This window comes from Gopherus flavomarginatus, chromosome 6, assembly GCF_025201925.1.
Source record: "Gopherus flavomarginatus isolate rGopFla2 chromosome 6, rGopFla2.mat.asm, whole genome shotgun sequence".
Taxonomy (NCBI): domain Eukaryota; kingdom Metazoa; phylum Chordata; order Testudines; family Testudinidae; genus Gopherus; species Gopherus flavomarginatus.
The window spans coordinates 3,008,179-3,032,476 of record NC_066622.1 but is presented as its reverse complement, the minus strand read 5'-3'; the positions used below and the strand labels follow the sequence as shown (position 1 = coordinate 3,032,476).

The 24,298-nt window shown below is 44.1% G+C and overlaps 1 protein-coding gene across 11 annotated transcripts in view; it reads left to right on the top strand.

The window, feature by feature from the left end:
* FHIT (fragile histidine triad diadenosine triphosphatase) overlaps window positions 1-24,298 on the top strand; it is a 1,116,384-nt gene that overhangs the window by 951,782 nt on the left and 140,304 nt on the right. For 10 of the 11 annotated variants that reach the window (XM_050957599.1, XM_050957598.1, XM_050957591.1 and 7 more), the window contains one exon: window positions 10,523-10,591. The exons of the other annotated variant lie outside the window; for it this stretch is intronic. In XM_050957599.1, coding sequence (XP_050813556.1) covers window positions 10,523-10,591 — 69 coding nt within the window. The remainder of the gene's footprint in view (window positions 1-10,522; window positions 10,592-24,298) is intronic. 11 annotated transcript variants of the gene reach the window in all.

Genomic DNA, 24,298 nt, shown 5'->3' with positions numbered 1-24,298 from the left:
CACAAGATTTTTTCGGGGTCTGAAATGTATCTGATTAGCGCTAGAAAATAAATTAGCATTTTATTGCCCTTTGTATCTGACCTTTTAGAGGGCTCCCATTCTTTTCATTAAAGGAGGTCTCTGAAGTGAAAAGCACAGTCATAATGCACTGGACCAGTGAGATAATTAGCCAGCACATTCCCCATAATTAGTATGTTAGCATCTCTGGAGGGACATGAAAGCATGCGCTGTCCCTTTAACAGGACAATTTGATCATCCTTCTAACATTTCCTCTTTGGGCTGATAATATTTCACTGAAATTTTACTTTGTAAAATATTCCTAAAGGGAGGCTTAAGCAATAATGCACAGATTATGGAAATGGCTTTCATTAAGTGTAGAGAGAGACTTTACCGATGCCATGAATGGCTTCGAAACACATAACCCCCATTAGGAGCTTCATTTCAGTGTTTATTCGTGGAGCAGTAAATGTTTATTATAATACATGTTATTGAAGCAAATTAAAGAACTGTAATTATGTATATGGCAAGTGTTAAGGCAATATGCATTCATCACGGCGTAAGTAAAGACTGAGGGGGAATATGCAGTCACAGTTTAAATTTGCATCTCAATGCTTTGCGGCAGATACGGATATTAAGGAGAAAGGCTGATCTAGGGCAAGGGATAGGACTGAGAGCCAGGTGATCCAGGATCTGTTCTGGAGTCTGCCACAGGCTTCCTGTGGGACCTTGGGCAAGTCACTTCACCTTTCTGTGCCTTATCTGTAAAATGGAGATGATATTTCACATGGGTGCAGCAAGGTTTTCAATTCTCTGCTATTTGGAGAATGGTTTGAGATCCTTGGGTGGAAGATACTATGTAAATCCTACAGCGTTGTTACTGCTTGACAACAAAGTAAACACAACAGGCAGGGCTGTACCACAGCTCCTATTGGCACCATGCAGGATCTGGCCAGGAATTGGTTTGGCAAGCCCCTGGCCCTAACAATTCTGAAAACAGCTCCTGGGGGAACAGAGGTGCAGGCCTTAGACCCAGTTCAGATGCACCGGCAGGGTCTTCCCCCTCTGTTGAACATTCTGTGCTGGTTATTTGCAGCCAGAATCCAGCCCCTTTGTACCCCTGTAGTGGCACAAAGGAGCTGAATGACAGGACAGACAGCCCCTGCATTTTCTGGCTCTGATGGGGAAGGAAACCTGCTGAAATCAATGTCCTTTGGCTGCAGCCCTTGCTCACATAAAGGGCACAGTTGTTCACTCTGCGTGCACAGATGGGAGAGTACCTCTGGTTAAAATTAACACAAGGACATACCTCTCATTGGGCCAAACCCTTCCCTCCTCACCCAGGGCATTGAGTTAAAGGGAGTGCTGCAGGGGTCCGGACTGCAGCATTCAGCCCATCGAAAGGAGAAGCAGGGATTTTGAAAGGAGCTGAAGGGAATTAAATAACCAGTTTCTGTGGCATTTCAGTGGTAGCTGAGTGCCTGATTCCCAGTCCCAGCCTTATCTCCTGGATTGTTTATGTGATCCTAGAATAGTCCCTAGAGCTTGTAGAGACAGAAAGGCGTGATAGGATGGCTCATGCAGAGAGGTGGGCCAGATTCTCCTCTGTCCCAGCTTTATGGCAGTGGAACTTTGTTGACTTCCACAGAGTTGTTCTCAAGTGCTGAGCCTCGGGCCACGGGTGAGGGGGCAAGGAGCCTGCTTTCAGCTGAGTGGCAGTGCTGCCGGCCTGGTTCACTTTCACTCAGTCCCTCGTTACCTCTCAGAAAGACAGTGTCATGGGACCCACGTTGACACAAATGGTGCTGCTGCATGGGCTAATTCTCATGATTCATGCCAGGTTTCCTGCTTTTTGGCTGCCTTCCAGTAAACGCTCAATGTTCCCCTGTGCTGTGTACGTTTTAACCTCAGCTCTTGAGTGGGTTTGAAAAGGTTCTTGAGCAGTTTTCCCTTCCATTCCTATCATTCTGGTGTCAGAGGTCTTTGTTCCAGCCCACCCACAGCTCCTCTTTGTAACATTTCCTAGTCGTCAACGCATACGTCGTTTACTGAGGACACTGGATCTCTGAGTTGGTAAATCTCTCCGTGGGAGCTGTTTGAAAATATACTCCTCTAAGGGTCTGGCTAGGCTGGCACTGGGAGGTGGCATTCCCAGCTCGGGCAGATGTACACACACGTTAGCGCTGATCTAGCTAGCGTGCTAAAACTAGCAGTGTGGCCACAGCAGTGTGAGTGGCTGCTTGGGTTACCTGTCTGAGTACAGCTCTGCAGCTTAGCCCTTGGAAGCAAGGACAAAGCAGAAGCATCATGGGACTTGCCTGGAGATCTCCCCCATTCTCCCACAGGGTTGTTTCCCTGGTCCTCTTCTGTCTCTGCACCCTGTCTCTAGGTGTTCCGATCTGCTCACAAAGCTTCAGCTGCCATCTCTGTTTGGATGACTCAATCTTTCAGCTCCCAGCCTGTCTCCCTTAATCCAATCCCCCCGCATCTCTGACATCTCCTGCATGTCTCACCATCATCTTACACCTAAATGACCAATACTAGACTCAGTATCTTCCCCTCCAAGCTTTCCCTTTCTCCCCAGCACTCTGTCACAGCTAAAAGCACCACTGACCTCCCTGCAACTCATGCCTGTAACCTCCTCTGTTACAGGTGAGCCACTAGTGCTGATTCTGCCTCTCAGTGCCGGCCCTCTGTGATGGGAATCTGTGACCAGGACCCAGGTCTCCTGGGGAATACAAGGGCAGCCAGTGAGGGTTCAAGGATCTTGCTGAGAAGAAGGCAGCTTGGTGAAAGCTCTCCAGTGCTCCCAGGCAGAGGAACCAGTAGGAGGTGCAGAGTTAGTGAGAACTTGGGAGGGGACTCTCCATACCAGCTAGATGGAAACCAGGACAAACCAAGAATTTGTAGATGCCTGGTCTCTAGACCTACCTAGGTGGGGCTTGCTGAAAACTGATGAATGGGAAGGACTGCACCTTTGAAGTTGTTTGCATTGCACAACAACAACAACTTTATTGAACCTACTAACTTACAGATAAAACTTTTAGATAATGTTTTCACCTCCAGTAGAGAGCTTTTTCTAGTAACTAACTACCTACAGGTGTTCAGACCTTTCTTTTACAGAGTGCTTTTGTTACAGGGCCAACTAATCAAGTGATTAATCAAGAATAACAAATGGATGTGCTATAGGAAGACCAATTTACAAGAAGGGAGAATTGTTCTATTTTTCATATTGCTATCTAAGTAGTGTGTATGTTACCCTTTGTCACCCACTCTCAGTCTTACTCAGAGGCTGGATATTATTCTGGAATTCTTGCTGTGAATCTTGTCATGAGAAGCTTTCTCTCCTGTAAAATCCAGTGTCTTTGGAATGGACAGCAGAAGTTCTCAAGCAAACAAGAAAGTGCGGTCAGCAAAACTCTGCTCTTTTCCCAACCACAGTCCCTTTGATTGTAACATTGTGCCTGGGGCATATCACCGCAGGTCGCAGAGCACAGCTCAGTAACAAGTGGGAAAGTGGCTTGTCCTGATCAGTGCCTTTATCTGCCAGGAAGGTTGTAATGCTTGTCACAGAGCAGGGCTGGCCATACCTCTGACACACACATCCGCCCCCCAAGTGCAGGCTGCACAGGTGACAGGCTCTGAGCCTTCACCTCCCTCCGTGGAATCCCACCTTTCTTTCACTCCAGACTGGGTCCTTGACTGCAAACCCTTTATACTAGTTATGATTGCAGAGCAGGCCCGAGTGATTTGGATGCCCTATAAGACTTCCCTTTGGGGCTTGTGACCAATGTGAGAATACAGTGAGACAAACCAGAAGAAATCAAAGTGTAACAAGAGAAAAGGATAAAACCACAGAGGACTTGTGAGCAGTTGTCTAACCTATATGCAATGTAGTTGTAGCTATGTCTGTCCCAGGATATTAGAGAGAGACGGTGGGTGAGGTAATAGCCTTTATTGGACCAATTTCTGTTGGTGAAAGAAACGAGCTTTCGAGCCCCACAGAGCTCTTCTTCACCTCTGGGAAAGGTATTCCCAGCTTCACAGCTCTGTGGGGCTCGAAAGCTTGTCCCTCTCACCAATGGAAGTTGGTCCAATAAAGGCTATTACCTCTCACACTTTGTTTTACTGAAATTTAGATAGGCTTAGCTCATCCAGACACCTCCACTTCTGGGTGTTGGGGGGGACAATCTGCCCCGTGCCACCCTTGAGGTTCCCTCTCTGTCTTCAGGGCCCCCAGTTCCTTGTCCTGGGCCTCCTGAACCAGTTTATGCATCCCGCCAGTGGTGGCTGGATGTAACTTATTACAGTTAATAGCCCCAGATGAGTGCCGACAAACTCTTAGCTGGGCTATTGTTTCCTTTCCTGTTGAAAGTTATCCTTGTAACCTCCAACAAGCAGTATAACAACCAGGCAAATGGCACACATAATAGTAATAAAATAGTACAGGATCTTCTATATCCTTCACGGTGCCATGTGTTAATGATGGCTGATTCAACACCTGTCTTTAGCATTCCATCTGTTGCCAAAATCACCTTCAGCATCCACTTCTGCAAGCTATTCCTAGCCTATCAACAGACATTTCTATAACTAATGCAAGGGGACTGATTCTCTCTTTATATATGTATACCACCTTAGCTATAGGCATCACTCTGTGCATGGCCTGTAATATTAAAACAAAACTCACCTGACCCGGATGAATTATCTCTAGGAAAACAGGCTCCAGTTTTCTTGGCTAAGATTTTTGCAAGTATTTTGCAGCTCACGCTCACTGGTATGATTCTTTAGAGGTATAATTCCCACAAACGCCTGCCTCTTTGCCAGATTTCAATATTAGAGAGATTAATGCACTCTTGAATGACCTAGGCAGCCTGCCACTTCCAAAGTCACATTGAAAATTTTGCATAGCCCTGAGCCTAAGATTCCTTCATTGAAACACAAACGTTGGAGATGGCAAAGATCTGCTGGATCTAGTCAGTTCCCTGGCCCATGCAAGCTTGCTTCTTACAGGGCATTCTGGGCTGTCAAGTGATGGGGCTGTCACTGCTTCCTGTCGTGCAGTCTGATCAATCTCCCCAGTAGCAATTGGTGTTTTTTGATCATTCTTCATATTGAGGGAGCACTTAAAATGTGGTCAGCACCTTTCGAACGGGAGAGGGGGCAGTCCCTGCCCGGGAGAGCTTGCAGTCTAAAAGGCATTACTTTCTGAAGGTCTTAAAAAGAGCATTTGGGGGATTTCTTCTGTGACTGGCACACAGAACAGAAACAAAACCAGTAGTTAAACACACAAAACACTGCAAGTGTAAATTCACACATCTCTGTCCTGATGTCAGTACCATGGATTGTTGTATCAAAATAATGGGAAACCAAAGAGCGCTCTTTAAGAAAAAGAAAATGCAGCTCAGCAGTGATTGGAAGCTGTTCGGTGGAGTGAGGCGGGGCTGACGGTTGAAGGGCGTGGGATCTAGAGAGTGACCTGCTCTCTTCGCTACTTGTGATCCTTCCAAAAAAGAGTGGGGCACATTAATTACCCTGGGGTGGGTGGGACGAGCATGAACACAATTAGTCCCCCTACTACACTTTTTCTATGAATTCGGGTTGGACCTCAGCTTCCAAGGGCTGTTGATCTGTTACCTCTCTCCCGAGCTAAATTCACTGGAAGAGAACACTGTGAAACTACTAAGAGGCTCTGAGGTCAGCGAGTAATCTAATCTGACAGATCGTCATGGATTATAGGCAAAGAAGACATAGGCCCAGCTCCTGAGCATAGCTCAGCTGCAGCTCGGTGCAGGTCAGGAAGGAAGTTAAAAGCCACCTCTCCACCCTATCTTCTCATCTTCCCTCCCTATTCTGGAAGCCATTTGGCCATTTTTACCAGTGTAAAGTAGAGCAACCTCAGGGCTGCTTTATGTTATGCTATCTGCCCATGGCCCTAGAGTGCCGTTCAGGGATCCCAGCCATAGGGATGACACTGGCCATAGCCCTTGCCCCAGGGCGTAGATAGGAGGGAGGTGCATGAGCTGCTATTATTATTTATTATTTCTATTACAGGGGTGCCTAGAGGCCCCAAATGAAATCAGGGTGGTTTTGTGCTAGGCACTGTACAGAAACACTTCCTGCCATGAAGAAATTGTAATTTAAAGAGACAAGATTGATGAAGGGTGGGAGAAGAAACTGAGGTATGGAGATGTCAAGTGACTTGCCCAATGTAAGCGGCAGACTGGAATAGGACAGGGTCCCAGTGCTCTAATCACAAGCTCACGCTGTCTTTGTGACCAGGGGGAATTTTCAGATGGCTCTTAAGCATCTTGTAGGGATGTTCTGTGCCATTGAAGAGTCTCAGACCATCCAGGTCACACAGGAGGATCTGGCGCTTAGTCTTTGGCTGTCAGGTGGCGTCTGAGAACTAAACATAGACCCCTATCCAGCAAGGCAGTAAAGCACGTGCGTAATTTCCAGCATGTGAATCGTCCCCTTGAATCAATCAACCTAATGATTCTATTTACATGCAGCAGTTGAGCCAGTGCTTAAGGGCCTTGCTGGATCAAGGCCTTAGTGAAAGAAAAAATGAATGAAGAACCATAAAAAAAAATACACAAAAAACCATCTAGAAAGCTGTTAAATTGGAAGGCAAATAAAGAAGGTGTAAGGTCCCTGTCCCAGATGTTTCTCACCACATGCCACCTCCAGGTCCACTCTGCTATTTTATCCCCTTATTTTCTCAGGAAAGCAGAAGAGAAGGAAACCACTTCAAATGTAATTGTACCTCACAGCTCCTGCTTGACTACACAAGCAGTAGAGCGAATTCAGATTGTCCTCTATGTTCTTTTCAGAGCATTAAAAAAAGGTATCTCGGATATCTGCAGTCAAAGCACCTGCTTTCTTACTTGGTTGTGGTTACCTCATCTGAAAAGCATCCCCCTTGGTTTGTAAATAGGGTAGTTAGATTTTGTTCTACAACATATCGCGTTCCATAAAATCGTAATGCAAATAGTAAAGGGGAATGAACCATGCAATTGTCCTACTGTTTTTAAGTGGCCCAGATGCTGATATAAACGTGGGCAGGGGTTGTTTTTTTTAATACAATTGGTGTATCTTTTGCATTTCTCCTTTTTAATTCTAATTGCAGGCAGCCCTCCTGGATAGAGGGTCACAGTAGGGAACATTTACAGTGAAAGTCAGCGTGCACTGTATCTTACTGCTTTTTTCAGTCTTAAAGCCTGAGTCCAAGTCCACTGAAATCAATAGACGCCTTCCCATTGACTTCAGTAGGGTTTGGACCATGTTCCTATTTGAATTGCCCAGATTGTGTGTCTCTGTCATATATAGTACCTATCCCAAATATACTTGGGGACACTTTCCCACAGAAATGAAAACAACTATTAAAAATAGCTCTGTTTGTCTTTATCTACCACTAGCTAGCTGATATAAGGCTATAGACAAATGGACAGAAATGCATTCCAACATTCCAGTGTCAGGGAACTATCAAGACCTGTGTTCCAGAAGGAGAGAAACTGAATGGCAGGTTATTTACAGAATATAGTGTACATTTTAATTTGAAGAAGCACCCCAAAATCTTTCTGGTCCGGTGAAATTTCCAGCACAACCTTTAAGCTCCATTCTCTTCTTTTTCTTGAAAATCCTTAATTTTCCAAATGTAAAATTGAAGGCCCAGTGGTACCAACGAGCAACTTTCAGCTTGCAGTGTGGTTTTGAGCAATAGATCATCAGAGCAATGATGCCCAGATGATGTATTGCACTAATACATCATACCAGCACTATCGCTTTCATGATATATTAGTATAATCCACTATCAGTACACTATCACTGATGTATTACTCAAAAAACACAGTTTTTAACCTACAAAAAGCATCTTCAGCTGTAACCTGATTATTATTTTTCTGTATTATTTTTCTTCAGCATAAACAGTAGGGTATGCCTCCGCTTTCTCTAGGGCAGTCTAGGAAGAAAGGGAGAGGTATTCAGACTACCTTGCTAACTGAAACCTCTTCTGTAATTTCTCTCTATTCCAGTGAGCAAAGGCTTCTCATGGACTGAAGCCAACACCGTATCGCAGTGTGTACATTTCCTACCAAACAAACAGGCAAAATAATTTTGATTTTTGGGCTCAGTCTGCACTTGAGCTGTGTGTTCTGCGGTTCATCACTGGGGGTTGATTTGCAGCTCAGCGGGTGATACTGGGGCAAAATCCGGATAACACTTTGCATAAAGCACTCAGGGCTGCTTCTGATGCCCCCAGCTCCACCCTATCTAGGCACTGAGTATGAGGCTTTGTACAAACATAGAATCATAGAATATCAGGGCTGGAAGAGACCTCGGGAGATCATCTAGTCCAACCCCCTGCTCAAAGCAGGATCATCACCAGCTAAATCCTAGTCTGTCTAGGACCCTTTGCTCTCCCTCCCCAATGACAAATTGAAGGATTGTTTTCAGGGACGGGTTACAAAAAGAGAGAGCAGGAAAAGAGAAAGCAAAGCCATCTTGCCATTTTGTGGCCCCCTCAATCCATCCTGGAAAAGCCTTTGCAAAGGGGAGTTTGGCCTGATGCTCTTCGTGTGGCTTCTCTGCTGGCAGGGGAGCCCCCGGAGGACAGCTCTCTGCTGAGAATGGCTGCCTCCAGCTCCTGAATCTTCCTTTGTACACATCACAGGAGCTTCCCTGGGCCAGCTGCTGCTGCAGCCAGTGGGGCTGAATCCAAGATAGAGTTGGGCCAGACTGACTGACATGACTTGTCTAATGCTATGGAGGGAGTCAGGGACAAAAGTGAGTTTCAGACTGACTGCAGTGAGTTACATCAGGAAGGAGTTTGGGCATTGTATCCGAGGGTTCCCACTGTGAACGATTAGCGATATACTTAGCTACCCACTGGGCTGGGGGAGAGGAGAGGAGCTGTTAAAGGCTCAAACTGGAAAGCATTATATGAATGCTCATTATCCCATGGCTGTGGTATAATTTCTAGTATAGGCTCAGATATCACTCTAATGGGTGCTGTAGAGATATCTGAGAGAGATTGTGAGGTTTACTGCTGTGGCCACAGATGCACAGGCTGCTGCAGCTGGACTTTAATTCGCTCGCTCTCTGCCCCTCTCCCACTCCTTCTCTAGCTTGTCCAGAGGCATATTTGAACTTTAGGACTCAATTACCTATTTGTTTGCCTCAGTAGTAGCAGTATCTGTGATAGGCTTCATGGTTGAATTTAGAGCCAGCTGGCAAAAGGCTTCAATCCTGTAGGAGTGTCTCTCAGTTGGGCTGCATGTACATTCACCTTAGCACTTCTTCTCGGATGCTGAAATATGCTGCAATAGCCTCGTTTGCTGTTCGCCAGGCTAGTCATGCACAAGCTTAGTCTTAAGCTCTCCACAAGCTCAGGTGTGAGGATTCTTAGCAGTAATAATTATTAAAAGATGAGGGTTCACCTGTTTGAATTTTATCTCCTTTTCTTTATTTGAAATTATTTAGTTATCCATCTTTCCCTGGAGTTCATGATTAAATATAGCCCCTTTCTCTCCATAGAACAACAGGGCCAATCTTAGTCGAGCTGTTGATGTCAACAATACATCACACCTCTTGAAAGCAGCTAACAAGGAAGAAATGCTTTTGATGGAGAGTGGTGCTCTTGCAGCTACCAATGCCGGGGTTCTGCCGAATATGGAGGGAACTTTGGGGCCTGATCCCTTGTTCATTGAAGACAATAGAAAGACTCCCATTGACATCTGTGGGCTTCGTCATTTCCACACGCCCTTTCTGGCTGTGCTCATCCCTTAACTATTCTTCCTCATAAGAGTTGTGAGCCCTTTGCACTCCCAGAACCTGGACTCTCAGTGGGTTTTATGCCACCAGGATGCTCCACCACAGATTATACCAGCAACGTTCAGGTTCCACTTTCTTGGAAGATGTTGTAAAAGCAAAACTTTAATATGTCTTTTTTTAGTCTTGCAAAATACATTCTGTTAGGCATTCTGTACATCCCCATGTGACCTCCCCACAATACCATTGCTACCTGAACAGCTGTGTGGTTTGACAGCAGAGTCTGAGGAGAATTTCCTTTATCGCGTAGTCTTCTCAGAACACTGCCGAGCCAACACTATGTAACCCTAACCCTGCAGTCCCCGGCTTACACCTGCTATCTACCTTCTAATGCAGTCCGAAGTTGGCAAATTCTTATTCCTGTCAGTTTCAAAGTCACAACAGTCAGCTTTAAGATATGCTGTCATTTCAAAGCGCTGACTAAATACAGCTCAGACTGACAACTCTGAATAATTCCTAAACTTTCTGGCATTTCACTCAAAAGCTCATATTACAGCAAAGTTGCTTTCTCATGTTTTTCATCCTATGTAGTCTCCGAAGATTTGCAGTACAGTTATAGAACAGGGTAACATTTTTTTCCTATGATAAGAATAGAGTGGGAGCCAGTGTGTAGTAATAGAGTGTCAGGAAAACATCACTGTCAGCCTGCAAAAATTATCGAGATAATCACCATTGTTTGTTGTTTTTGAATTTTCAGCACGTTCATGTCCATGTACTTCCAAGAAAGGTTGGAGACTTCAGCAGAAATGACAGTGTCTATGATGAGGTAGGTCTCATTCAAAGATCTTATTGCTAGATCAGAGTGGGTGTCAGTTTAATCAACTTAATGAGCCAGGTCTTGCCCTAGATAAAGTGGCATTATTTAAAGTGAATGCCACCACATTTGAATTTTTAAACTGCTGGCAAAGAATCTGGTGATTACAGAACACTAAACAGGATAGTGTATGGATTTTCTTGCAAGCGAAGGAGCAAATTATGCAATGCACAGGGCTGTAATGAAGTGTTGGGCGACCCCTTAAGTTCATGTGAGCTACCCTCGCTGTGAGTAGTTGTACAGGGGAAGATGCAGTCTCACATGCTACTTCCACTTTTCATGTTCTCTATGTGTATATATATTTCTCACTATATGTTCCATTCTATGCATCCGAAGAAGTGGGCTGTAGCCCACGAAAGCTTATGCTCAAATAAATTTGTTAGTCTCTAAGGGTACGGCGGGTAGTGATCGATATATCAGGGATCGATGTATTGCATCTTGTCCCCGTCGACTCCGGAACTCCACCAGGGCACGAGGCGGAAGCAGAGTCGATGGGAGAGCAGCGGCAGTCGATCCCATGCCCCGAGGACGCGAAGTAAGTCCATCTAAGTTGATCTAAGATACGTCGATGTCAGCTATGCCAGGGTTTCTCAAACAGGGGACGCCACTTGTGTAAGAAAAGCCCCTGGCAGGCCAGGCCGGTTTGTTTACCTGCCCCATCTGCAGGTCTGGCCAATCGCGGCTCCCACTGGCCGTGGTTCGCTGTTCCGGGCCAATGGGAGCTGCGAAGTTGTGTATCTCATAGCTGAAGTTGCGTATCTTAGATCAATCCCCCCGCCCAGTGTAGACCGGGCCTAAGGTGCCACAGGTACTCCTGTTCTTCTCACGTTCCATCCCTCATGCATGCAAGCAGGAGTGGGAAGGCCAGGGTGGGGAATGGGAAGTTGCACCATGCCCCAACACAGGGGTCATCATAGCTGTGCCAGCTCTGTGAGGAAAATAGCTTTCATTGGCCATAGACTTGGTGCAGGGAACTCCCCCCTCAGAGCAAGGAGAAACCCAGGAGGCTGATTACCAATCTCAGAGTCACTGTCTGCCTCCTGGCCTGCTCCAGGGGCCACAAAACAAGGCAAGCTCATAGTTCAGCCCTAGAGATCAAAATTAAGCAGAATAGATGTGTGTGTCTTTGATATACATATGCACGTGGCTCCGATTGCAGGATTGGAGCCATAATCAATTACATTTTCATGTAATTACTGATTTTTTTTGAAATTAACATTTGTATTGGGCATTACCACTTTCCCCAGCAGATAACAATCTGAATGAGTTAAACAACAATTCTAATCAACACACTTAAATGTACAAACTTTATTCCTTCCTGAAAATTATTAATGTCAACTTTTTTTGACACCACGCCATCTGTTTTAGGAAGAATTCATTATATTTTTCTGCTGTTGCACTTTTTTCCCCTTTGTGATGTGCCTATGATGATGCTTCCCTATAGGGTGTTATTTACACATTCCGCAATGAAAAATGTTATACCATGTTTTGGATCATCTCTAAATGTTATGACTATGTAAAATGATTATGGCAGTGAAATATTAGCTTTGGCAGTAATGTATATGTGAGAGTTATGGGATGGATGGGGGTTCTGATCCTGGAAAACACATGTAACCAACTATGCACAAGTAGACCAAATGAGTTCATCATGGCAGTACTTGTGTACTGTTGTGATTGAAGGAATATCAGCAACTTGAAATCCAATCAATATTTTTAAAATGTGTTAAAAATAGTTTTAGATACCGCATCAGTCTCTGAGTTCGTCTGCCTTTTTTAGTTTTGTTTTACAATGACATTTTCCAATTTTTAAACATACTTTTCTTTCCCCGTTGCTGCATGTAAAACCCACACACACAGGTAAAGCACAGTGAAGCAGACTATGCGCTAAGTACTGTCAAATGGAAAAAAGTGAACAAACGAAACAAGATATTTCTTTCTCATTGCTTTCAGTTATAGCAGATGTGGGTGATGTTTGTAGCAATAGTGAACAAAAAGAAAAATCAGACAGCAATCTGGCTTTAAATGGACATATATATCCTTTTGAGGATGAATTTAAACCCCAGTGTTGTTCAAATATTGATAATTAGCCACATGTGCTTTTCAATGACTGTAGTTAGGTCAGGATTTCAAATCTTTAAACTGTATGAAGTTAGACTGTATCATGCCAAAAAACTGTCATTTAGACCCAGCTTAAGTTGTTTAAGACAAAATTCTATTTGTTTGTTTTGTTAAGCAATACATTACTGTAAGAGCAGTGGATACAATCTTTCTGGTATTTTTTGAGTGTTGGGGAACCAGAAATTATCACAGTATTTAAACACGAAAGCTGGCTATTGAAGGTGTGTAGTTTCGGGGGGAAGGGGTTGAAACTGACCAGTACTGTAGCACAACCTCATGTTGTCACAAAAGGATGTATCGGTTTGTCAGGAAGATCCATGTGTGGATCTTTGACAGGTCAGCAGATCACTCTGTATTGGCAGGCTGCCGCTCTGTAACAGGTTGACTGCTAACCAGTGAGATAAGGCTGTGGGTGTGCTCTTCAGATCCCAACTCCCCTGGAACATAGTCTGAGGTCAATCAGTATCCTAGGTGTAAGTGTTGATTAGTTTACATAAGGGAGGCTGATAAAAAGAGCTATATTTTGGATTGCAAACATAGACACTATTCTGTAATTGTCCCAAAGCCCCATTCACATATAGCCTGTGTATATGTGCTGCTCAGTCTACTTGTCACAAAGCATTTTGACAGGGACATCTCATTAAAGTGTACACCAAACCCAACCACACTGCAAGATAAGCAAATGCTCTGTAACTATTGTGTAGGATTCTCTGCAAAGTCCTGATCACAGCTTTGGTTCAACACATGCTAACGTAAATCTCCAAAGTACCTTTAACTGATTTAGAGCCTTCCAGACTGTGACGCGTTGTCATCTGTTTATGCTCGGTAGATTGCTGGCAAGTCCCGTGACACTCTTCACTCTTTGACAAGTGAAGAACGTGCCCAGATGTTGAGGCATCAGTCTCTAGGATTTCTGGAGACAAGATGTTGGAAAGGAGCCGCATTCTCTTGATGTCTCCCCCCACTCTTCCTGCCCCAGGTTGTCTTGGGAATGAATAGCCCTGTTGTTGAGTAATGGTTTGAGCAGAGGAATGGGAATCAGGACTTCAGTAGGTTGAGTCCTCTTAGATAAATCCCATTTATCCTGCATTTGGGTGTGAGGCTTGGAGATTCTGTCCCCTGACACTATTTTAAGGTATAAGGGGAATATTTAAAGGTAGAAAATAATGTGTCTATGACAGATGGAATTCCCTATACTTTGGGAGATTTGACTGAATTAGGTTTAAGTATCTTTGGAGTCCAGTGTATTAAATGCAAAGATTCTGTAATATTGTGGGTCTGGGTGATCAAAGGACTACATTGGGCAATGAGGCAGACAATGAACTGTTGGGACAATAGTGTGAAGCTGAGTTTCTGGGAAATCGCTAGGAGAAGGTCAATGCAATTTTACACCATCCCCTCTGCCTCTGGTTATGCCAAAACCCAGCCCTTTGAAGCTACGCCGTGCAGGGAGGACAATTGTTTGCTGTTCCCAAAGCCCCAAGATCAAAGGCACAAACTGTATAAAGGAGGAACTCTCAGATTTACAGGAGTGCCCGTTCTGAGCTAACAATTGTTATGGACTTCTAACCACAGAAAACCCCTTGGTAGGTCGAAGGATGGGTCATCTGCCCAAGCGATGACTGGAGTTGGGAATGGGGGGATGTATGGAAAGCTGTTAGCATGCATGCAGTATGTATTAGCATGCATGCAGTATGTTGTCTCCGAAATGCTTTTATCTTCAGAATAAATGTGCTTGCTTAGAAAAATTGTGTGGTGGATTAACTGTGGACAATTACACTAGCCTCTGAGGAGAAAGCAAAGCAGGCCTGCTGAAGCAGTTTGATTTACCGTGAAACTCACAGTGAAGGCAGGGAACTGTGTGGCCTGGAGTCAGGAGCCAGAGAGAGTTGTGTGTCTCTACCCAAGACGGGGGATGGCTGAGGAGCTAGGAACCTAGAGTGGGTGTCCTGGCTTGTCCATGGAGGGAGAATACAGATGCAATTGCCCTGAATTGTGACAACGTCTTTATTGCTTGGTATGTTTTTATGGGATTGACCAACAGGTTGTGTTGGATGATGCCTCTTTTTCTTCGTGCATATTTATACTTTCTTTATGGTTCAGTATTGGAAAACTTAATTACAAAAGAAGAAAAAGAAAGAAAAACATCCAGTCCCAAAATGCCTTTCCTGACATGTTTCCTCCAATGAATCACTTGATTTAGGCATACGTATCTTAGTGCATACTTCAGATGCCTCTGCTTGATTACTTTTAAATATTTATAGAATCATTAGTAATGAAAAAACCTACTAGATTCGGAATACGCTTTCCCTCTGTCTCTGCAGTGAGACCCCCTGGGATTTGTTTATTTCCTGGGGACAGCTAATGAACCACCATGGCACTTTGTCACAGTGAAGACTAAAGGTCTCATTTTTTTAACTCTCCCGTTTTCCTGAAATTATTTGGAGCCCAACCCTGCAGACAACTTACACGTGACTGTTAAGTTTCTTTCTTAAAGCAATTACAGGATCAAGCCCTTTATATTTTACTCTTGGTTTAAACCCATTTCGTATCAATCTTGAGGCATTCTTCTCAATTAATTCTATTTGTTTCTTGAAGATTGGAACTGCCGTGGAAGATCTGGATAGCTATTAGGAAAAGGCTTTAATCAAAACACATGAATATTATCATCTGTATTTCTTTCCTTTGATTTAAAAGCAAATGAGATCTTTATATTTATCCATCAAGGAATGTAAGGGTGTTTTTATCAAGGAATATCTGCTTTGCAATAGAGGATCGGTTCTTTTCTGTTGTGAAAGTATGACATGACAGATTGATTCAGTTGTGCATGAATGGGTAAACTCTACCAAAGAGCTACATTCTGTGTTGATATAATGAGCATGAGTACTAGGTAGCTATCAGAGGTCACTGTATTAAAGACCTTGAAGACATTATCCTGAAATGTCTCTCCACTCTCAGAGCACCTCGATTAAGGAGTACTATGTGTTTGTAGAAACTCTAACACAATGGGGCCCTGATCTCAGCTGAAGCCACTAGCTGTTACTATAATAAAAATAAACATCATCCTGCGTTAAGTTGAGGGTGATAACTCTCTTACTGCGGTGAGTGTGGGGCTCTTCATTGCTGTGCATAGAGAACAGAAAAAAACAGGCTTGTGTTACCATCATTATTAATGAACATTGATGTTGGATTGACAGCCTTGGTGACTGGAGACATGCCGGCATTGTCCATCCAATGGGTGACTCAGCCTTTTTTAAGGAGACCTCTCTAGAGGACGGAATGAAACTCAGTCTACCTGTCAATGAGATCCATAGTGTCTACCAGCGCTGATAGAAATGGTGTCATTTAGCACCTAGTGATGTGTTTGGGGATGAAGAACCCTGGGTGCTCTCACTCTATTCTCAGTAATTGGACTGAGACCACTGTCCTATTTCTGCAAATAGTTACTACCAATGCAAACCATATTCAGATCAATTAATTTCAGGTGAACAGTTCTGTGTCTGTAACTGGGCTTATTCTCCCCCACGCTCAAGTTTCTAGTCTCTGTCTAGACAGAAGCTCCTTGCCTAGCCTGGTGAGAAATGCAAACATGATGAATAAAGAGGAACGCAAAAACAAGAGAGCCACTGAGACTCCAATCCCCAGATGCTCTTTGGGATCAAATGCACCTAAGTTAAAGGGCTGGGCTGCTGCTGCTGCTGAGCCTGCTGCATTGTACCTCATCAAAACTAAAGTCTGAATTAGTCCATGACTTGGAGATTTTGTAAAACTTTTAAAGCAGCAGCAGTATTCCGGCTGCACCATCTGTTGTTCTCCTCCCTCTGAGAGTCAGACAGACAGCAAGAGAATCACTTTCGGAAAGATATTTTGACTTGCTGATCTCCTTCAGCACATTACATTAAATCATTTCAGCAGCACAGGAACACCTTGTAGTGTTCATTTGCCATTCTGGAGGATGAAGGAAGCAGCTAAGCATAAGACTCCACAGCGTTCTAGCTTCCTTTTCAATCAGGCTGCACTGGAGGTCAATGGTGAATCCGCGAGCTTAGCCAAACAAGCCGAGAGTTCAGGTCTCCAGTCAGTGGTTTGTTGTAGCTTTGACTGTAACACATCTAGGTACTGAGGTGCTGACAGAAGCTCTTGTGCTGCCTCATTATGTATAAAGCCCAGTGGAGGACTCATTAAAAGCGCACAGTTGCAGAGCCTCCTGAAAGTAGCTTCCCATTTTACTCTTCAAGGAAAGTTATTTAAGACCTGATTCAGTGCCCATTGAAGTAAATGGGAAGACTCCCAGCAATGTCAGTGGGCATTGGATTGTTCTCTCCATGAAAAATAACAGCATGCAGAGTTAATAAGCTGTTCTTAAATCCATTCCTCGGGGTTATACACTACCTTATGGCAACATACTGTTGCCTGCTGGTAGATCAGTGTGCTGTATTCTAAACTCTCTAAGGGCCAAACTCTTCCTCGTTTACATCTTGTGCAAGCCCATGGGGGTGAGATAGGACAGAATGTAGTGAATTGGTGCACTAGAGGGCAAAAGAGCTGTATTTCCCCCCCACTGCCTACTTCTCTACTTTCACTTTGGTGGAACTGTCTTCTTCCCGTAGGCTGTGAACTTCATTCTGGTCTTGCCAAAATAATTCTTGAAAAAAACATTCCCCTTCTGAGTAGCAAGGCATTTCCTGACTCTTCCACTAGCTGATGAGCACAGGTCAGTCCTTTGCCTCATTTGCCTTCAGATCATGCAGAGAATTGAGCAGAATGAGTCAGTTCAGCAAACTGAACTGCACGTGGTCATGCAGGAATACTTCCATCTGAGGATACTGAAGCAGAAGTCCTCTTAGTGTACTTGCCCATGCAGCAATTTATTGCTAGGGTGTATGGGTATTCATGTAATGTCCCTATCACAGATGGTGGTGGTCAGGGCTGTGGAAAGCTCAATAGTTCAAGTGAGGAGTTCAGTTCAGCTGAGTGCATCTCTTTCTGAAGAATATCCAAATTATTCATTCTACTTGAACCAACAGAATTGAAGACTGAAAATCAAATCATCTGGAAATCTCAAGGGAAAAAGGCTTTCCTGAGATTTGTGGGCCTAGTTGTAAACACTGTGAGAACATCCTTTCTCATGGTATTTTAGGATTTCCAGTTCTGGTCTTGGAATATGTAATGTAGTGAGGGCCTAATATTCTGGTATTTTCCTATATTATCTAATGTATGAATGTATAATAGTTGAGATTGCTTCCACTTTTACTAATGCTACTCATCGTGTTCTCAGTGGACCATGAGGTTTATCCTATCATGCTGTAATGGTCTCGTATTTTGAAATCCTTATCATGAGTGCAGTAGCAAAGTGACTGGCAACATATCTGCATATTTCTTAAGTGCATCCAACCTCCATAAGCCAAAATGGACACATTTTTCAATAGGGAAATGGAATGCCACATCTTAGAATCATATGTATTTCCCTTGATGGAAACTCCACTGTCTGTAATATTTTCTGCCCTTTCAGAACTTGCACGATATTAGCCAATCCAACATATGAAATCTCCAAGACCTTACTATACTTTCTGTGTATTGTATACATAACACATCTTATCTCAATAGCTCAATGGGAAATCGATACGCAGGATAAACATCATACCCAGGTCTGATTAACAGTAACTTATTTTACTGAAATCTTCCTTCCATCAGCTCTGGAGATGTCAAAGGGAATCATTCTGACTATGGAAACAAATTAGATGTCATTAGAAGGCTCTGTATTAAAACAGCTATTCTTCATGATCACATACATGCCCTTTATACCTAGAATTTGTCTGGAAGGTAATGTATATTTGGCATTTTACATATCATCATGCAGTCTAATGGCCCTGTGGCCCATCTGTCTATCTCAATTCCATCACTGCTTTTATTGCTTCTCACCCTTTGCTGACTTGGTTCTGCTTGAGCAGCCTGGCTCCAAGGTTTCCACAGTCTTTCCCTTAAACGTGCAAAATGTTAGCTTGAAGCCCTTGCTCATATTTAGGCTTTTTTTGTAATGGAGACGAGTGCTTTCATTTGATCAGTGCAAAAGAGCTCTTACCCTCTCCCCCCCAGGATATGTGCTTTGTTTGCCTTTTGGAGTATTTGCCATTTCCTGTCCTTGACAACAAGTCATTGGCAAGCAAGTTAGTCACAAAGACAAGATTAGTGCTAACATGATCTCCAAAGCTGTTTAATTTGCCTGTTCTTGGAATTACTCAGTAGCTCAGGTGCTTCTTGTATATTCTAGTTCCCTAAAGGTAAGATTGTCCTCAGGCCTATTCCACTTTTGACGCGTTAATGTTGGTGGGGAGAAGAGTATCCTATTTAGATTCCCTGAAATTGATGAGATGAGAAGAAAACTAAGTAACTGAAGTTTTCACTTAAAACTCATTCCAGAGTCAAAGTTCCCCCGAGCCAATGGCTCACTGAGCTGGTGCAGTTAAGGCTCCCTGGTTTCATAGCCAACTGTACGCAAGGGAGCGATGTGACCAGCATTGTATCTGACCACCTTTGCCTGCCCTATCCCAATGGATCTGGTATCCATTTTCCAGATGGGCAAACTGGAGGTGGTGAGATCGAGTAGGACTCACACGTACTTCTTCTGGATTGCAGTGGAGTACCTGAACCACTCAGCTGCTGCACTTCTCATTTCTCTGAAGCCAGACCCTTTTTTTTCTTTACACTGCAGTGTTTGTGTAACCTGCACACCTCCTGGGGTGGGGCTCAGTCCCATCTAGTGGCACCGATACCACTTAAATGAGTCTGGTCTACAGCCAGTTGCCTTTTAGCTCATGCAGTAGAGGCTCATGCACTAAGCTCCCGAGGTCCCCGGTTCAATTCCGTCTGTTGGCATTACATTTGCATGGCCTGACAATGCAATATTTCCTCTCATGCTATTGCTGGGGTCTGAGGTGACAACTGTTCGGTACTCCCCAAGTAAACCGAGACTGAAGCCCAGGGTACTGTACAGCAGATCGTTTTAGCAGGGTTTTTTCCCCCACTGAAGAAAGTCAATACAAAGTAATTAGTTTAACAGAAAAATAACAGGAGTGAGGGGAAGCACTGGCAATTTAGAACCAGCTGCAACTGATAGAGCTGCTTCATTTTAATTTACAATAATCGGCTCCATTACAAGCAGTGTCTCACTATTCTCCCCCCTGGGAGTCCCATCAGGACTACTAATAATGGTGATAGAGGCCTAGCCTGTGCCTCATTAGGGTGACCATATTTTCCCAAAGGGAAAACAGGACACCGCATGGGGCTGGCCCAAGCCCCCATTCTCTCCCCAGCGCTTCCCCCCTTGGGGCTGGCCCAAGGGCCCTCACCCCCCACCTGCCCGCAGGGCTGTCTGAGATGCACCTCTCTCTCCCCTGCACACGAGGCCAGCCTGAGGGCCCCTGCCACCTGCCCATGCACAACTGGCCTGGCACGAGCTGCTCTCCTCAGCCCTCCCTCCTGCGCTGGGCTGACATTGCCACTTGCTTCCCCCCATGCTAGTGGGCAGTGTGTGAGTGGGAAGTAAGAGTCAGAGGCCGACACGCCCTGGACAAGCACTGCACGTGACCCTGAGAGAAGCTTACAAAGGGGTCTTCTAGTAGTCGCTCAAGACACTTGGAGCTGTAAGCAGAGACTGTCTCCTGGTGTTTGGCTCCTCCTGGGCTCAAGGAGAGGGGACTTGGTACATTCTTTGTAAATAAACAAGATTGCATCAAAGAAAATATTTGGCTCTCTCATCAGTTTTTCCTCCTAAAACTGGAGCAACCCACAACACCCTGAATTTGGCCAACCGCTTGCGTCAAAGTGAGGAACGATATCTCACTGCTCGCTTTTCAGGGACGAGTGTCCACACAATCAAAATCACCACTAAAGCTGGTTCTAGCTGGCAGCCTTGTGGCCAACAACAGAGCAAGGTGGAGGCTTATTAGTGGGGCAGGTTGGAGAATCTTTCACTGCCCATAATGTTCTGACTTGACTTAGGGACAAATAGATCTCTCCTAAGATTTATTTACCAGTGACTGCAGGGTCAAGGTCATTAGTTTTTCCAATGGGAAAAGAATAACAAAAATGTAAGTGTGAAAAGTGGATATTTTCCCCTCCCTTTGACCCCGCATCTTTCATAGCTTTCAAGGCCAGAAGGGACCAGTGTGATCATCTAGTCTGACTTCCTGTATCATAGGCACTGATTTTATTTTAACTTGAGGGTGTGCCACCCCTGCTCCGCCCTGAGGCCTCGCCCCCATTCTGCACCTTTCCTCAAGGCCCCGCCCTCATTCCACCTCTTCCCATCCCTGCCTCGCCCCCTCCCCCGAGGCCTCACCCTCACTCCGCCCCTTCCCTGAGGCCCCACCCTCACTCCACTTCTTCCTATCCCCACAACACCCCTTCCCCAAGGCCCCCACCTGCCTGCTGCTTACTGCTCTCCGCCGTCCCCCAATCTCCTCCCTGAGTCGCCAAACAGCTGTGACTGGTGGGTGCTGAGCAAATTTTTTTTTCCATGGGTGCTCTTGCCACGGAGCACCCACAGCACTGGCACCTATGTCCTGCATCACACAAGCCGCAGAACTTCCCCAAAACAATTCCTACAGCAGATCTTTTGGAAAAACATCTAACCGTGATTTTAAAATTGTCAGTAATGGAGAATCCACCCTAACCCTTGGTAAATCGTTCCAGTGGTTAATTACTCTCACTGTTAAGAATTCATACCTTACTTGTGGTTTGAATTTGTCTAGCTTCAGCTTCCAGCCATTGTATTCTATACTGCATACCTTCTTGTATTCCAGTTTTTCAAGGTGGAAAACTGTAAATAAATGTGAAAATGGGATTTTCCTCCCTCCACCCCACTTTCACACACCTGCTCACTGTTCCCCAACTGTTTTATTGTTGGCAAAAAAGAAGAGGAAGTAAAAAAAGGAGAGTGTGAGGGAAAACTCCAACAATCCAGAAACTGAAAATAGACACTGAATTTATTTGGTTTCCAAAAATCAAAATGAAATAACGACCCTTTTTTTAGATGAAACAAAAGGTTTCCTTCTGACATTTTTGAAATACAAATGTTTGTTTCAAAATGTGCTTTTGAAATTTTTCATTTTATTTTGTCTCAAAAAATTTTGAGGAAAAATCCAAACTTTTTGGGTCAAAAAATTTGAAAGTGAGATTATTTTGTGGGGGAAACATATTGTTCTGGTCTGTAAGAGACCGACAGTCTCTTGTTCATTAACAATGGTTTTTTTCTGGCAAGTTCTAATAATAAAGCACTGTCACCACGTTTCCAGTTTTCAATATGCTGCAGGTTTTTGAATGCACAGTGCATAACTGCATAAGGAGAGTGGTCCGGGAACCTTTGGGCCTGATGGAATTGGCATTGTTAACACTACAAAAAGTAATTTTTACTCTGTTGACTTTCACACCTTCTTGTCAGCTGTTGGGAATGGGACACATCCACCCTGCCTGAATCATTGACCCCCCCACTTGGTAAGGCAACTCCCATCTTTTCTTGTGCTGTATATTTATGCTGCCTACAGTAATTTTCATTCCATACATCTGAAGATGTGGGTCATAACCCACAAAAACTTATGCTCTAATAAATTTGTTTGTCTTTAAGGTGCCACAAGGCTTCTAGTTGTTTTTGGGCCTTCAGTTTTCCATTGGAATTTGAACATCTTTGAAAATTTCCTTTGTTCGCTGGATATTTCTGCTGAAGTGATCAGCAGTCAAACAGTTCAGAGTGTGAATGTTTAAATTGTCATCTCTAAGGCGTCCTAGGAAACACCTCATTGAGATGTTTCCATCTCTCAGAGCTCTTGTTTCAGGCTCTCTATAGACTCATAAGGACAACACTCTAAATTAGAGTTTCAGTTAGAGTTAACAAAAAATGTGACTGCATTTATTAGAGACAAAGCTCAGTGTCATGAATTAATACTGCATCTAGTGTGTTTAAAATGGTAGATAAAATATTCATTGGTAAAGAAAACGTAGTCAGATTCTGCATCTTCAATGTCCTGCTTTAAGGGGCACTCATCTATGAAAGGCAGATGTACAAAATAATTCTGGGAACAATAATTCTGGAATATGGCTTCTCATTCTACTAGTATATTTTTTTAAAAAACCCCATTCTTCTCTGCATAACACACTGCTCTTCGAGGCTCTGGTGCTGCTGGGTCCATGCAGATCCCTCACCAATCAGGACCCACAATGGTCCATGCAGATCTGATTACAGATCAGGGCCATAGGGTGTAGGCTGCAGGGGAAATGTGTATAGTCTGTGCTGGATTTTGTTCAGCTTGGATACTTAAAGGATATCCTACAAGAGGAAGGATTGCAGGCACGTTGAGCTACTGAGTATATATGGATAAATAGGACTGCTTTTCAGCTTCAGAAAGGAGCTAGTTATCAAATCATTGACAAGGGAATATTTAGATTGATACAGTGTCAGGTTAATTACATACAATTTGGTTTTGTTTAAATATCATAACCAGTATTGTCTGATTCCTTTCCACTTTAAGGCTTGACTTGAGCACCACAATGCAGTGCTTTCCTGTAGCAGCGTTAACGCGTGGGCTTCAAAAAATAACTGTAGATTTACAATTGTTAGTTAATACATAGTTAATGAGCAAAAGAATTGATCCGTCTCTTGCAGACCAGAACTACAGAAGTGTCTGTGTGTGTGTATGTAGAGGTGTGTGTGTGTGCATATATATGTATGCACGTGCACAAACACACACACACACATATATATGAATGAGAAATAAGCTAATTACCCAGCCATTCAGCTAATGTTTATTTTCATCAGACTGACTGCCCATCTTGGCAGACAGAGCCATTAAGGCTGCAGAGGCAGGAGGCAAGCAATCACAGTAAAATGGTGCTGCTGGTGGGAATGGGACTCAGGAGTACAATTTGACTTGTCACTTTATATAGACATAAAGCTTCATTGTTGTGCACAGACACAACTGGCTTTTTAAAAGTCTATTTCCCTCCTGATGATGTGAAAATCTGCTACCCTCTCCCCTACTGTTCTCCAGCCCTCACATTTATTATATTTACTGTAAACAACACACAGGTTATGCGATAGCGTGGGCTAGTTGGATCTCTGCAATGCAATACTGTCTGCTAATTGGCCCTCCTCTCTGGAGTCAGTAGATTTTCAGACTGAAAACTGGGATGCCTCCTGGAGCACAAGCAAGAAGTAGCAGTTCAGATGCCATGGTGATGGACTTAGTGTGAGAAACTAACCAGAGAGAGACAACTGAAAGGTCTAGGAAATAGTTAGTGCCAAACACTGCGGAGAGGTTCCCGAGGATGAGAATGGATGTCTGTCTTCTATTCATTGACAACAGGAGATCAGCCATTGGTGCTACTAAAGCAGTTCCAATTCCGTGTTTTGGACTGAATCCAGATGGTGCCAGGTCTAGAACGTTAGCTTTGGGTAGATGAGCTTGTAGTGGCTTCTCTATGAGCTTGGCCAGGAACAGGAAGTTTGATGCTCGGTGCTCGTTGGATGGAACTGATGTACCCAGA